General features: G+C 47.2%; 1 protein-coding gene across 4 annotated transcripts in view; it reads right to left on the bottom strand.

Moving 5' to 3' along the window:
• CSF1R (colony stimulating factor 1 receptor) overlaps positions 1–15,086 on the bottom strand; it is a 45,850-nt gene that overhangs the window by 21,667 nt on the left and 9,097 nt on the right. For 2 of the 4 annotated variants that reach the window (XM_048859756.2, XM_048859757.2), the window contains exons 2-6: positions 9,528–9,658; positions 3,831–4,085; positions 2,419–2,703; positions 1,377–1,513; positions 323–482 (exon numbers count right to left, since the gene is read on the bottom strand). In XM_048859756.2, the coding sequence (XP_048715713.2) occupies positions 323–482; positions 1,377–1,513; positions 2,419–2,703; positions 3,831–4,085; positions 9,528–9,576 (886 nt within the window). In that variant the 5' untranslated portion in view covers positions 9,577–9,658. The remainder of the gene's footprint in view (positions 1–322; positions 483–1,376; positions 1,514–2,418; positions 2,704–3,830; positions 4,086–9,527; positions 9,659–15,086) is intronic. The other 2 variants (XM_048859754.2, XM_048859755.2) reach the window with 1 other exon arrangement.

Raw genomic sequence — 15,086 nt, 5'->3', positions numbered from 1 at the left:
TAGGGGCTGTTTATTAAACTTGTAGACAAAGAGAAGATCTTCCCTGGCTTTGCATCTGACTGCACCAGCAACCAGATCACTAACTGGATAGTGGCACCTGCCCCTTTTCTCTCAAGACACCTAGACTTCCCTTTTCTATCCACTGTAGAGTTCTGGGATTGAACCAGGTGGGTCTAATCAGGGAGTCTCCACTGGCAAACCAACACAGGGACAAGGTTGTGGTGTTAGATGCAAATGAATGAGGGAGACGAGGTTGTATGTGCGTGTGCATGGGCACAAATTCCATGATCTCACTTTTCTTGCCTGTTCAGGAATTGCTCACCTACAACCTGGAGCACAGCTGAAGAATTACTGGATCCCACAGAATTGTTTGCTACACAACTGTATAGTCCACTGTCTCCTATTGTCACCGCTGGAATGTATAGGGTGAAGGAAACGTAATAGTCCTCTTGTGCAAAGTCGTTGTTGGTAGTGATGGTGACCTGCAGCCATAGGGAAGGAACGTTAGACTGATTTGTTTTGGAACAGAAATCAGTATTAGCGATTACTGTGCCCTTCGTCTTGTTTTCTACCTTACTAGACCTTGTCCAAGAATTTATATGGCTAAAGTGCAGACAAGTGGAGACAAACAGATACAGTTAATTGAAGTCTTCAGTGCAGATACTTGTAGCATAGACAGGCATATAGATTTCTTTACACTCATTGTCAACCCTTTGATTATGAGCTGTAGTTACATTGCATTATCTGAACAGACTGCTATACTTTGTGTGCTAATATCATCTCCTACACTGAGACAGTAACAACTCTCAACCAGGAAGTACTATTTTATCTAACCTAGGTTTTTAAAATGCACTCATCAAAGTTTTATCTATGTATGAAAAGTATTAAAACCAACCCATAATGTAGTAAAGTCAACCCAAGAAGACCGCCCTTGCTCTCCCCTTCTCGAGGGGAGTGTCTGTGCATTGTGGGTGTTTGTTGTTTTATAAGCTAGGATGTTGATGGGGTTACTGGGGCAAGGCTGGCTTGTAGAAGTGGGTTTTACGTGTCATTTTGCAGGCACTGTTCAGCGAACCCCAATAAAACAACCCCCATTTCATTCTCTCGTACAGTGAGCCACCAAGAATGTGTGCATGTGTCTCTTAACCCTTTGTAAACTGTCACCGCAACAAAGGAGAGAGAGAAAGGATGGCTGTGCTTAGGTCTCCAGCGTTTACGTGCAATACGCAGTCTAATCATGCGCTTCAGTTTTGTGCTCCCATCAGCGGCTACCATATGGAAGGCTCCGTGGGTCAGGAATGACTCTGGCCATCCTCTCCCTCCCCATTTTCCAGAGAGATCACATTCCCCCTTACGGACAGGGGAAAATGACTTACATTCTGAGCTGGATGGATCCACTTGATGTTGTACTTGTGGGAAGGAGAAATTAAATTGCAGGTGATCTGGAAACTTTCCCCCTGTATTCGCACATGGTCTTTTTGTTCCACAGTGACTGAAAGCGGCTTTACCATTGCTAAACAAAGGCAGAGATGGGCAAGGATTAGTTACAGGTGGGCTTAAAGGCCTCTGCATCCTTGAAGAATCCCCAAGGACGTGGCTGCTTGGCTCTTGCTGCCATCCACTTTAATCCCTTCACCCATCATTGGCACCACCTTCACCACTGTTGTCATCCTCACTCCTCCCAGCACTATCACTTTCAGGGCGGGGCCATCACCACGAGCTGGCTCAAAAGCCTTACAGGGTGAGGAATCCCTGTCCCATCTGCCTGTTTGCCCAGCTGCAAGAGCACTGCACCAAGGCCTCAGGATTTGCAGTGTTCCAGTAGGAAGAGCAGATTTTCCTTCAGGCTGCTGGATGCATCTGCAAGGATCTGCATGATGCAAACAGCCAGGAGGTAGAGGAGCAAGATGCCAGGGGTATTATCAGCATTAATAGGAGTCCATCGATCAAATGTATTATTCATGTAGTAACAGCAGTGTACACGGGACTGTCCAATAGCACATCCGTGCTAAACAGAGTACAGAGAAAAGGTTCCTGTCAGGCTGTGGAATAGTCTCCCAAGGAAAGGGGTGGAACCCCATCAATGGGAACATTTAAAACTAGATTGGACATAAGTCCTGGGAATACACAATCAGAAACAATCCTGCATTGGTAGAGGGATGGACTTGGGCTCTGCTTTATAAAGGTGTCTATGGGGATTAGGTGACCAAATCCCACTGAAATTCAATGGGAACTGTTCACCTAACTCCCTTAGGCTCCTTCGAAAATTCTAGCCTCCGTGGCCCAGGAGGTCATTTCCATCTCTAACTTCTATGACCTTTCCCCAAACGAGCTCCCTGGACCCGCTCCTGACAGAGTTAACAATAGCTGCCTCCCCATGGAACTGCTGGAAGAGTGATCAGAAACCTAACCCTTTACCTTTCAGGACAATCAATTGGATTTTCGATGACCTCTCCATTTTTCCATTGATCAGGGCCCCACACCTGTAAGATCCTTTATACTCTTGCTTCACGTTGTATATGGTTACTCCATCCCGAGGGCTGAAAGAAAACTCGGTCCCTGGTAAGACTGGAGAATAATCGTCCTTCAGCAGGGTAACGTTGGACCCATTTTCTGGGTCAGTGATCAGACATGGCAGCTGTGCGTCATGGCCTTCGCTCACTCTGACCCTGATGCTATGGACATACCACACCTTCTCGGGATCTATCGATGGAATAAGACAAACCAGATAGTGGAATCAAGCAAAGCGCATACAATAATTAATATTACACTGGGGGTAATATGCTGCACGCCTTCCCAGAATGGTGGGAGCATAGCTTCGTGGCTTGCAGTGCACCGTGGATTTCTGTCCATGAGGCCATCATAGCACCCCTGCCTGCGTAGGGTCCCCAATAACAAACCCTCTGCCTGGCAGGGTATATTCAGCAGAAGCCAGGTGACAGTCACCTGTGTGGGCACTAGACAGTGTTTCTTAACAGCTGATCCACGGACCAGTGACGGTCCCTGAGATTTTCCCAACACAGTTTAGGAAGGCAGCAAGCTGGTCCCCGACATCAAAACGGTTGAGAAGCACTGCACTAGAGGAGTGTACTAGAAGCAGTAAGCAAAACCTTTCCGCACAAGAAAGTTATAATGGTATAAGCTAAGGTGTGAATTTAAATGCATACTGTATTGGTCTAGGTCCCAATGAGGTCTCGCTTATGCTGTTTTGGAAGGGGTTTAAACAAAACAAAAAAAGAAAGCCGCTCTAATCCACTCTAATCCCAGAAAGAAAAGGAGTACTTGTGGCACCTTAGAGACTAACCAATTTATTTGAGCATGAGCTTTCACATGAGCTTTCACATCCGATGAAGTGAGCTGTAGCTCACAAAAGCTCATGCTCAAATAAATTGGTTAGTCTCTAAGGTGCCACAAGTACTCCTTTTCTTTTTGCGAATACAGACTAACACGGCTGTTACTCTGAAATCTAATCCCAGAGTATCTCTTATCTGGAATATCCAGCTCTTACATAGCATTTTTCATCCATAGATCTCTAGATGGGGAAACTGAGGCATGGAGCATTGACATGACTTGCCCAGCTCATCTAGCGAACCAGTGGGAGGCCAGGAATATTGACTCCAGGCCTTCTGAGGCCCAGTCCAGTGCTCTATCCAGGAGGCCACGTTGTCTCCCTAAGGGTGAATAAGAGCGTCCACATGTGGGGGAGAGGGTTATACTGGTATAATTGGTATTGGTATGGCTACAATTGTATCAGGGTAACAGGTAAAATTATCCTGTGTAGACAACCCTTAAATGAGTGTGACAGTAAGCGAAGGAACGGCATTAGCTACCTCTCACAAAGAGATGGACGGACGCTCGCTTCACGTCTCCGCCGTGGATGTAAGCGCACTGATAGGTGCCGGTGTCCCTGTACGTGGCACTGGTAATAGTGAGAGTGCTGTTAGTACCCCTCGAGTCCACGATCATATTCCGTCTGGTGCCGACCCATTCCACGCTGAAATCCCCAGAGCAGCGCCAGGTTACGGGGTCTCCTTTGTTCACAATCATGGCGGTGACATTAGGGTCGATTGTCGGAGATGCCGAGCCTGCAAACAAGAAAGAGAGGATAGGTGAACAACCAGCGTGCCTTACAGATAAACTGGTGGGATCTCATCTCACCTCGCATGGAATATCTTGGCAAGGGCACAAGGAACAGTTGCCATAAAGACTGGGGTGGCTGGCCAGAATTGGACTTTTGGTTCATTTCATACTCATAGCCCAGATTCTAGGCTGATATGGTTGGCTGGGCTTTTTATTTTAATTACTTCTCTGATGGAATGAATTTTAGGCTAGGAGGGGTATTTGCTGTCAGAACATTCAGAGCCTTAGGTGGCAAAATCCACTGTTTTGCACTGATTAATCCAGGCTCCAGGGTTGCTTTGTTTTACTTTCTTAGAAGTTGTTTTTTTCCTATTGATCAGCATTTATTTGGCCGTAAATTTCACTGTGGAGCTGTAAGCACATTGTGCAAATTGTGCTGGGACATACTCCTACTCCTGCATTTTTAATCCAGCAGCAATCAATGCCATTTTCTTTTGTTTACTTCTCTCTGTGTACTACATTAGTGCTAACATCAGAACAGAACAGGAAAGAAATGTGCCAAACTATTTTGTGCAGAGCCAACTGAAAGAGCTCAAAGCACTGATTTTGTTTCAAAAACTGTTTTGGGGAAACTAATTTCTTGGTGGCTGAGTCGTGGATTTTGAAAATTACAAAATAATACATGGTACTTGTATAAGTACTCAAATACTGTGGTGATAGAGGCCAGATAACTACCCAGATCTGATAGCATTTCATCCTTAGTACTCACAGAATTGTATAAAGGGAAGCATTATTATTCCCATTTTACAGATGGGGAAACTGAGGCACAGAGCATTTAAATGACTTAGCCAAGGTCAAACAGCGAGTAATTGGCCAGGCCAGGGGTGGAACCCAGTCCTCCTAACTCACAGACCTGTAGCTATGCACTGGGCCACATGATCTCCTAGCCTAATGATCACCATTTTACAGTGGGTCACACTTCAGGCCTGAATTTGAGTTGCCATATTTGCCTTTAAGAGGCATTGTGGAACTAACTCCTTCATCTGTTTGAGTAAAGGGGAACCTGGAACCTCCTTCAGTCCTCACTGTCATAGAGAAACACATTTATTTTGTCTTGTCAGCGAGTTCTTTTAGTCACTGCCTATATTTAAGGAGAGGGGGGAAGTGAAAAATGAATCAGTGCCTTATGGGGAAAAAGCTGCAATAATACCCTCATGACAGGTTTTCTTTCAGGGGACAGGAAACACATTGCAAATGGCTATCTGTGCTCTGAGGGGGTTGGCTTCCCCCCGCAATACACAGCCAGCCCCTTCCAAGAGCTGGCTGTTCTCCCACTTCTGCTTTTCTGAACACTAACCTCTTCCCCAGATCTTAAAGGAACATACACTCAAGTTAAAAAAAACCCTTCCTATACTGGCAAAGTGCTCCTAGTGTAGACGTGGCCTAACTCAACAGGAACTCAACGAGCAGACTCCAACAGAGCTGTGTATGAGCTATTGGAAAGGACGACATATGGAATATTTGACATTTATTCCTCTTGAACTTTTTTTTGCTGTTTTTTGACTTCTTATAGAAACAGGAAAAAACCCATTTAGTCCCCAAGCAGAGAAGGAAATATCCCACAATCCCTTTGAAACCATATTTTCCATGTATCTACAGTTTCCTGCTCCCTTCTATGCTAGAGCTCTGTATGAGGGGATGGGAGTGGATCTGCTTGTATGTTGGTTTCTTGTCCAGCCATCAGTGTGCCTTGCTGTCGCTGTTTTGCTAACTGGTTTGCTTGGTAAACTTAGCATTGGCCATTAGTATTAAGGATATGTCTACACTGCAGTCGGGAGGTGTGATCACAGCACCTGTAGACATACCTGAACTAGCTTTGATTAAAGCAGATAAAGCATGCACCAGGGCCAGTACCCGAGTGTGAGTGGAGTTGCTGGTGAGATGCATTAGGACAGTAAATCAGCCCCCTCCCCCCCGTAACGTGGCAGGAGCTCTGGCTCAGGGTTCTGTTCTCCTGCTGACCAGAATGCAATCTCACACAAAGCTGGAGAGCGTCACCCACCAACTTCCTCATTGTTGTCGGTAACTGCTGGCCATTGGCTTCACCACACCATGGTTGTGTAACAATGACCTCCAGTTGCAGGATGAAGCCCATCCCCCTTGACCATCCCAGCCACAACAATTAGCCAGGCCCCTTCATTGGGCCAGAGCTTGTTGTTCTTTAAACTTATTTTCCCAGGGACCCTAAGCTCAGAGGCAGATGCTAGTATCCGGTGAGGTTCCAGCCTGAGAGTGCATGGAGGCCCAGCGACGTCCCCCAGGCTCACACAGAGTCAGCAGGACTTAAACCAGGTGTTGGAAATTGAAAGGGCATGGGGCCTCATGGCTCAGTGTCCTGCGTTAGAAGCAATTCCTGAGGCACTAACTAACCAGAGTCAACTGCAGCATCCTTCAGTGCCCCATCTCTCTCTCTCTCACACACATCCCAGCTGTCTAGTCCATAATATTCTAATAGCCAGGCACCTCCAGTTGCCTCCAGAATCAGGAATAACCTTACATCTATGTCCCTACCGGAGCGTAGCCCACATTGCATCCCTCACTGCCCTGTGGGGATGTCCAGTGAAGTGACACTCCATGCCTTTGTTAGGACCCCCTTGAAAATGGTATAGTCCCTTGGCAAACTTGTCCCAGCATGCAAGATGTCAAACACTCAGGGGCTGAATGTTCAAATGGAGTTAGGCTTCTAACTTCTATTAAGTTTCCTAACATCCACTGAAATCAACAGAAGTTAGAAGCCTAACTCCTTTGGAGGGGTCAGCCCTCAGAGCCCAACCTTCAAACACAGGTGCCTTAAAAGGGTGTCCAGATCCCACCCTGGGATACGCAAACAACCAGTCGCTGCATGCAAGTGGGGCATCTGATGTGGGATTTGGCCAGCCTATTTGATCTGGGGGCAGGGATGCCATGTTTGGGAACTGGGCCCAAAGTTATTAAAGAAATATAGTATATCTGGGACCCAGCAACTGTACTGTGACCTAGCAGGGGGAAACACAGCAATGCCAAAAGAAACAACTAAGGAGTCAAGAAACAGATTAATCAAATTCAGACAGAAAGCAAAATACAACCCACTGGAGACTTATGCAGGGATAATGCTGGTTCATGCAAACCTAGGGATGCTTCAAGATTCTTGGTGCTGTGGGATTTCTGAATAACTGTGATAAAACTCAGCTATCAAAGGCTTCATGGGGGAACTCTGTAGGGAAATACCCAGCAATGCCTAACGAGATGGACCCACTGAATGTGGATCTTCATTGTAAACGTGTCTATGTTTCCAGGGGAGATCCTGACAGAGTTCTCTAGGCTCCAGGAAACCTTGTGTCTCCCCAGTAACTGCCTAGTCCACATTATCCCAAGTTCCCATCCTACCCAGGGTTCCCAGCCATTCCTGTCTTCCTGGGACAGTCCCAGATGCTCAGTTTCATGGAGGAACTGCACAGTTCCTTAAAGGTTAGGGTTAGAGTTCGGTTGCAGGGGAGAGGGACTGGGGAGGGAACCTCTCCCACAATGTCACCATTGCTTGAAATGCAAAACCAGAAAACACTCAGTTTCCAGAGGGGTCCCCTTTCCATATTTTATTTTGCAAATGGGCGGGAGAATCCTGCATGCTTCTCTTGGAGGACTGAAGAGAGACAATGACAGGGAACGGGCATAGCATCCAAATCAGAACAGACAGCTCAGACTTTGCTGTATTTCTCTCCCATCCCATTCCATTGAAAGGCTTAACAATACCCTTGGCCTAGCCCTTCACAATGATTGGAGAAAGCAGGCTGAAGTGGCTTAGGCATGTTGTAGGGATATAAAAAAAAATCCAGTATTCCTAGACAAGCCTTTGACTGGATCCCACTTGGTGCAAGACAGAAAAGAGAAGGAGAAGAGATGACATAAAAAAAAAGATTGGAGAAGACATTGCTGCTGTGGGAATAGATTATAATGGAGCAAGAAACATGGCACTAGACAGCTAGAGGTGGAAACACTGGGTCATAAGGCACGAAAGCATCTAATCTATATGCACCACCAGCATCACCAAAGGGCTGCAACCCTCAAACACAATCTGATACAGCGCCCCAATACCCTAGCCACTGCCGAGTTTACAGGCCACCTGCAGGAACCAGCGCCGGCTATTCATAGCATGCTCTTGAGTGGAGCTCTTGAGCATGCTCATGCTCTTGAGTGGAGGGGGACTGAGTTGAGAATAAGTGCCCCTCAGATGCAGCCCATGATTTTCACTGGGGATCCTGCCTTCCCAAGAGAGAAAAAAAACCCACCAGGGCTTGTCCACGCCCATCCAATAACACTTAGCACGTCTACAGTGCCTTATATGTTCAAAACAATGGTGCAGGCGTTACTAATAGAATGAGCCCACAGCTTAGCGGAGATCTGTCCTGGGGCTCTATTGGTTCCTAGCCCTTTGCTCTAACAGCTGGGACACAAGGGACTGGACTGACACAGGCAGTTTTGTAAATTCCTCTAGGTGCCCATCTGCCTCAGTACGTTAGGTGCCTAACTCCCATTGTTATTTATTATCTGGATTCTCAGAGCGTCTCGGATCCCTTGTCAGGGACCAGGACCCCCATCAGAGGCACAGTACAGACAGAACAAAAGTCAATGGGAGTTAGTTGCAGAACTTGATTTGTAAACTCCACTTGATGCCTCTCTGCATCTTTAGGCACCTAAATACCTTTATAAATCTGGCCCTAGGAGCCTCAGATTGTCTTGTAAATCCCTGATAATGTTGGCATGTTGCTCTTAGTGCAGCATCATTCTCTTGTGCCCAGTGCTATAAATGAGCCATAATGAGTCTGCAAGGCAAACCACACCTTGCCTATTCCGGCTGTGTCGGAGGGGCCGCCTTTTAACTCTCCCACCATTGCAGCAGTTGCCCCCTGCAACAGTCTGCTGAATGAGGGGCTGTAACGCTTCACCCCAGCCCCCCATGGTTTGCTGGGGATGGGATCATGAGTGCTGCGCTCCCTTTTGGATTCGGGGCTGCATGCTCTTTGGGCCAAACCCGGAGCACCTTGCTGAACTTCCGTTCCATCCTGACCCAGGCAGAGCTCTAAGGGCCAGATTTTTAAAGGTGTTCCTGAAGCCGTTAGGCACTCGAGTGCTTTTGCAAACCCCAATCGGCGTCTATCTGCATCTGTAGGGTCCTAAACACCTTTAAAAATCCAGCCCAGTGACTTTAATGGGACTTTGCTGGAGAAAGGATGGAGCAAACACTGACCAGGGAGCTTGGGATCCCTCCTGTTCTGCAGAGTCACCTATGGGTCATGCAGAAAGAGTCTCCCCAACATGCAAGTCTCTCTCTAGACACATCCTACATGCCACCGCTTTCCAGCTGCCGCGGGCTCACATTGGCTCAGTGGAGTTGGTGCTGTCAGACCTACCATGCCAGATGCCAGCTGCTGCCAGAAGCACCAGGACGGCAGGGTCCATCTCCCTTGGACTGAAGGTGCCTCTTCAGGTGAAGGAACAAGTGCTTCAGCTCAGCGGATCCTCCCGAGTAGAATGGAGAAGGCTGGAATGGAAAGCGCTGCTGAGTCGTCTTCAACTGTTCTCTGCTGCCGTCTCTCTCTGGGATAAACTTCTCCTTTTCTTTCTGAACTGACCACAAGTTAGGAAATCCCTATTTTTTGTTTGTTTGTTTTTTAAAAAAAGAGTTACACAGTGTCACCAGTGGCAGAGGACACCACCGCACACCGCTCTGCTCAGAACCTTTCCAAACCCCACCTTTCAGCGCAGGCCTGGGTTAGCCTCCTCCCACCCCTGTCTCCTCCTGGGTTTGTGATGGGTCAATTATTTACAGTCAGAAAAGCTGGATCGTGAAGTGGAGCTTTACGGAAAACGTTCTTGACGTGAAACACGCACTAGCATAAGCTGCAGGGACAGGCCAATGCACTGCAATGGCCCGACAGTAAGCTGCAGGGCTGGGGGCCGGGCTATTGAGAATTCAACTACATTCCCACCATGGCAGAAATTAATCCAGAAATCATTTCAAAGGGATTGTCAGGGCAAATTTGGCACCAAATGCAGGTTGTGTGAAGCCAGGGAGCACACTGGGGTACAGCCGTGGAGAGCTGGCGCATAGTGTCAAACCCTGAGGGCCTTCATCTGTGGCTTCCCAGTGAAATCAGAGGGAGTGATGTCCACGTAAGGACTGAACAAAGGCAAGATCCTCAGGATTCAGACTGTAGAAGCCAGGTTGTACCTGAGGCCATTATTCCATATGGGCAACAGGCAACCCATGCATGGGAGGAGCCTTGTTTGTTTTATATATGTACATATTAAATGTAAGGAGAAGCACCCAAGGTTAGGCCTCCCCACTAGCATCAACAGTAGGACAGTTCAGTGAGCATTATCCGTAAGCATTAGTGAAGTTGTGGCCACTTCTCACCCTGCCGAAACCATTGTAAACACGAGCCAAGGGCTGTATATGCTAAAGCAGCAGTTCTGTGCTGAACTTTGGAGTGAAACAGCTTTATGGGGCTACATGCAGTCAGTGGGCCAGGGACTCAGTTGGTGTAAATCAATATCGCGCCAGTGAAGTCAATGGGGCCATGCCAATTTCCACCCTCTGAGGATGTGGCCCGATGCATGGCCCATGGTGTATTCTGCAGATAGCACCAGCTGCCTTTGCTGCCTTTTTCTTTAGCGCTTTGCAACTTGTACATGCTCAAAGAAATCCTTGTGCCAGTGTTTCTGCAAAATGCCAGGAGACCTCAAACACAGGTGCTGGAACTAGGGGTCTGGGGGGTGCTGCAGCACCCCCTGACTTGAAGTGGTTTCCATTATATCCAGGATTTACAGTTTGGTTCAATGGTTCACAGCACCCCCCGCATAAAAATTGTTCCAACCCCCCTGACCTCAAATGCATGGAAAGGCAGGCTTGTAAAACTCCTGTCAGTTATTTGGTACCTTGCTCCACCTAGCAGGGGAGACAATTTACCATAAACTTTGTAAAAAGAAAAGGAGTACTTGTGGCACCTTAGAGACTAACCAATTTATTTGAGCATGAGCTTTCGTGAGCTACAGCTCACTTCATCAGATGTATACCGTGGAAACTGCAGCAGACTTTATATACACACAGAGAATATGAAACAATACCTCCTCCCACCCCACTGTCCTGCTGGTAATAGCTTATCTAAAGTGATCAACAGGTGGGCCATTTCCAGCACAAATCCAGGTTTTCTCACCCTCCACCCCCCCACACAAATTCACTCTCTTGCTGGTGCTAGCCCATCCAAAGTGACAACTCTTTACATAATCAAGTCGGGCTATTTCCTGCATAGATCCAGGTTTTCTCACATCCCCCCCACCCCCATACACACACAAACTCACTCTCCTGCTGGTAATAGTTCATCTAAACTGACCACTCTCCAAGTTTAAATCCAAGTTAAACCAGAACATCTGGGGGAGGGGGGTAGGAAAAAACAAGAGGAAACAGGCTACCTTGCATAATGACTTAGCCACTCCCAGTCTCTATTTAAGCCTAAATTAATAGTATCCAATTTGCAAATGAATTCCAATTCAGCAGTTTCTCGCTGGAGTCTGGATTTGAAGTCGGAGAACACTTCAATCTCTCTGGTCACGCAATCACAGACATGAAGGTCGCTATCTTAAAACAAAAAAACTTCAAATCCAGACTCCAGCGAGAAACTGCTGAGTTGTCACTTTGGATGGGCTAGCACCAGCAGGAGAGTGAATTTGTGTGGGGGGGTGGAGGGTGAGAAAACCTGGATTTGTGCTGGAAATGGCCCACCTGTTGATCACTTTAGATAAGCTATTACCAGCAGGACAGTGGGGTGGGAGGAGGTATTGTTTCATATTCTCTGTGTGTATATAAAGTCTGCTGCAGTTTCCACGGTATACATCTGATGAAGTGAGCTGTAGCTCACGAAAGCTCATGCTCAAATAAATTGGTTAGTCTCTAAGGTGCCACAAGTACTCCTTTTCTTTTTGCGAATACAGACTAACACGGCTGTTCCTCTGAAACCTGTCATAAACTTTGTGGTGCTCCAGCCCCACTTGTGCTCTGACTGTATTTTTTTCCTCTATGGAAGGAGCTTAAGAAAGGATTTTGGTTTTTCCACATAGTCTTATGCTCTGAGGTGACACTCACATTGCAAAACGATATGTCTGCCTTCTTGCCATAATGCACACCCTTTTCAAAGGCATGGCTCAGAGCGGGTTTATGGAAAGTGAGGTCGGGAATATTCTTTGTGACCTGCACCATGGTATCCTTCCAAATAACTCCTTCAGCTGCCAGTATCTGGCAAATGGGTGTAGTTAGATGTCTCAGCCAGGCACCATCTCCAGTTGTGTGATTGCAGCTCGCCCTCTCTGGTCAGGCCAGAGGATGGGTGGGGGACGGAAGAAGCACTAGACATGAGCTCAGCCATTAGTGATTCATTGTTTCCTCCATACATGCATCTGACGCCCACGAGCAGCAATGGGGATTCCACATGTGCTGGTGAGGTAGAACACACAGGTACCTATGGAATAAGCTGCCCATAGGGAATCAGCCCTGTGAATGACAGGCGATGTGGCTCATGCTCTTTGCTGAGGCTGCCTCAGAGGGAGTCAATAAATGCTCACTTTGATGGTTGTTTATGATGTGGGAACTTGTCCACTGAGCACACAACTGAGACTTGTTGCACACCGGTCACCACAGAGTGTCCAAGATCTTTTATCATTACCAAACTGGGCTTGTCAGTGCAGGCTTTGCTGGTCCAATTGAATCTGTTGCCACCAAATGACCTGTTTATGCAAGTGGGAGACTTCAAAGAGTCCTTTCTCAAGGAGGTGTGCAGCCTATGCATTATTGATTACGTACTGTTATTATTTATTGGCCGAGCTCTTAGCTAATGACCTATTTTGGAAAGCAGTCCTCTTCTTACAGAACGCTAGCCTTTCCAACCAAATCAAGTTCAAAGCCAGGAAAGAAACCTGACACCAAATTAAAGCTAACATCTAAGTGTGTTAAAATGAACACAGCAGGAAATATCCTGCATGCAAATGCCAAAGCATAAAACCAAACTGAGGCTGATTTGACCTTGTCCATAGCTAAGTGAGGGCTTGACTTAATCAAGCTCAAGAACCAATGTGATGATTTATCTGCTCCCTTCACTCTTCTGTCTGGCAGGAAGAAACAGCGGGGGGCGGGGAAGGGAAGGGAAAAGAGAAATGGCATGAACGTGGTTTGGCACTAATCAGAATTTGTAAAAAGGGCCCTGGAAAGTGCTGCCACAGAAATGCCATGCAGTAGTATAGATGTAATGCCTCTCTGTGGATCAGGGGGTCCAGGATTTGGATCAGAATTTAATTAACACTGGCTAGCCCTTGAGGATGTGAGGAAAGTCTGGGGGCGGGGGGTTAAAGAAAAGACAGCTTTTGGAAGGAAAATGTTTCCTTTCAGTAGTTTTTCCTGGCTTAGCCAAGGAAAGAAGAATTGCCACTAAAATCTGCAGTGCAGGGCAGAGGAGGGGGAGTCTGTCTCAAATGAGGGTCACGTACCAGAGCTGGGCGTTTGCAGGTGAGGAGATGATGCACACTGGCTGCTCAAAAGTGCAGGAGACGTTTGGGCTAATTCTCTTTCTCTGTCTTTCGGGCCAGAGGGGATTTCTAAAGCCTGTTTATCTCTCCTCTTCCTTTTTTCCAGGAACAAATGCCAACTCAGAGGGAACTGACTCACCAGAAGGAACAAGTGCTAAACCAGCCCAGCTCATTACAGGGACAGGAACAAGCTCTCAAGCAGCTCATCCATTACTTCTTCCCTCTGGACAGGCCCATAGCAGAATGTGCAAAATGCCAGCAAACCAACCACTGAAAACCCCGGATAACAAAGCACAGCACTGCTGATGGGACTGGAATGCTGGTGGACCTGGGATACCTGAGCTGTGATAGTCTAGATTAGTGTATGATCCTATCACCCCCACTGGCTGGTCCCAGCAACTACAACAGGCTGCTAAATGCGGACGGCTAATAGCCTTATTCCTCGCCTAGCCCTTAACTCTGAAAAAATTCCTATCATGTTACCACCAGATCAAATTTGGGAGGGAGGAGGAAAGGCTAGTGTAGACTCAGCTTCCATAGTAGGGCCTGTGCTTTTGCGACTGAAGACCCCGGGTTCTTCCCTTCTGGTGACTTTGGTTACGGGTCACTGGCACGCTGGGGAAAGAGATGCTGAAGTTCTTACAATAAGTAAGTGCCAGAGTCACTTTTAGGAAGGCTTCAAGGGAAGCTGATGGCTGCAGCAAACCTCTGGCCCATGGGGGCTATTGCTGGGGTTGTTTCTCCTAAGATGCGATGGCCGATACTGCTCCATCTCCAGTAGCAATGTTAGCATCCCAGCACCTAAACACATCATACTCAGTACCACAGCCTCATTTCAGGCTGGCACTGAGCCTGTTCCGCTGGAGCCCATTTCACCAGATGCCAGGCATTGCTACCCAGGTAACTGACATCAAAGAGCCAGAGGGCAAAAGCACGGCACCCTAACTGATCCTGGTGTGGCAGAAAGATGTAATGAGGGCTCCTGGAGCATCGCCAGTAAAATCCCCCTGCTATCACTAGGAAGCATAACATGATCATATAAGGCTACCAGGTTAAGGAGAGAAGAGAGACAAGGTCACCACGGGACGTGCTCAGACACTATGGATAGACAGTCCACAACGTGAGGGTGACAACTCATCACATACCAGGTCTTCCACATAAAAAGCAATTTTACTGAGGCTACCAAACCTTGCTCAGTGTTCCTGGGAACCAATTCAACAGATAGAGCAGTGATACTCAGACTGTGGCTCGAGAGCTGAAAGTGGCTCTTTAACGTGTCTCCTGCGGCTCTTTGCAGCACGTGATGTTTAAACACTGTCGTTTAATTATTAGTCAATCTCAGTTGTTAACCAACCAGGATGCTTTTACTATGTTGTTAATCAATTGTAGAACAC

Source organism: Caretta caretta, chromosome 8 (genome assembly GCF_965140235.1).
Source record: "Caretta caretta isolate rCarCar2 chromosome 8, rCarCar1.hap1, whole genome shotgun sequence".
In the NCBI taxonomy this organism is placed as follows: domain Eukaryota; kingdom Metazoa; phylum Chordata; order Testudines; family Cheloniidae; genus Caretta; species Caretta caretta.
This window is presented reverse-complemented; position numbering and strand designations above follow the sequence as displayed.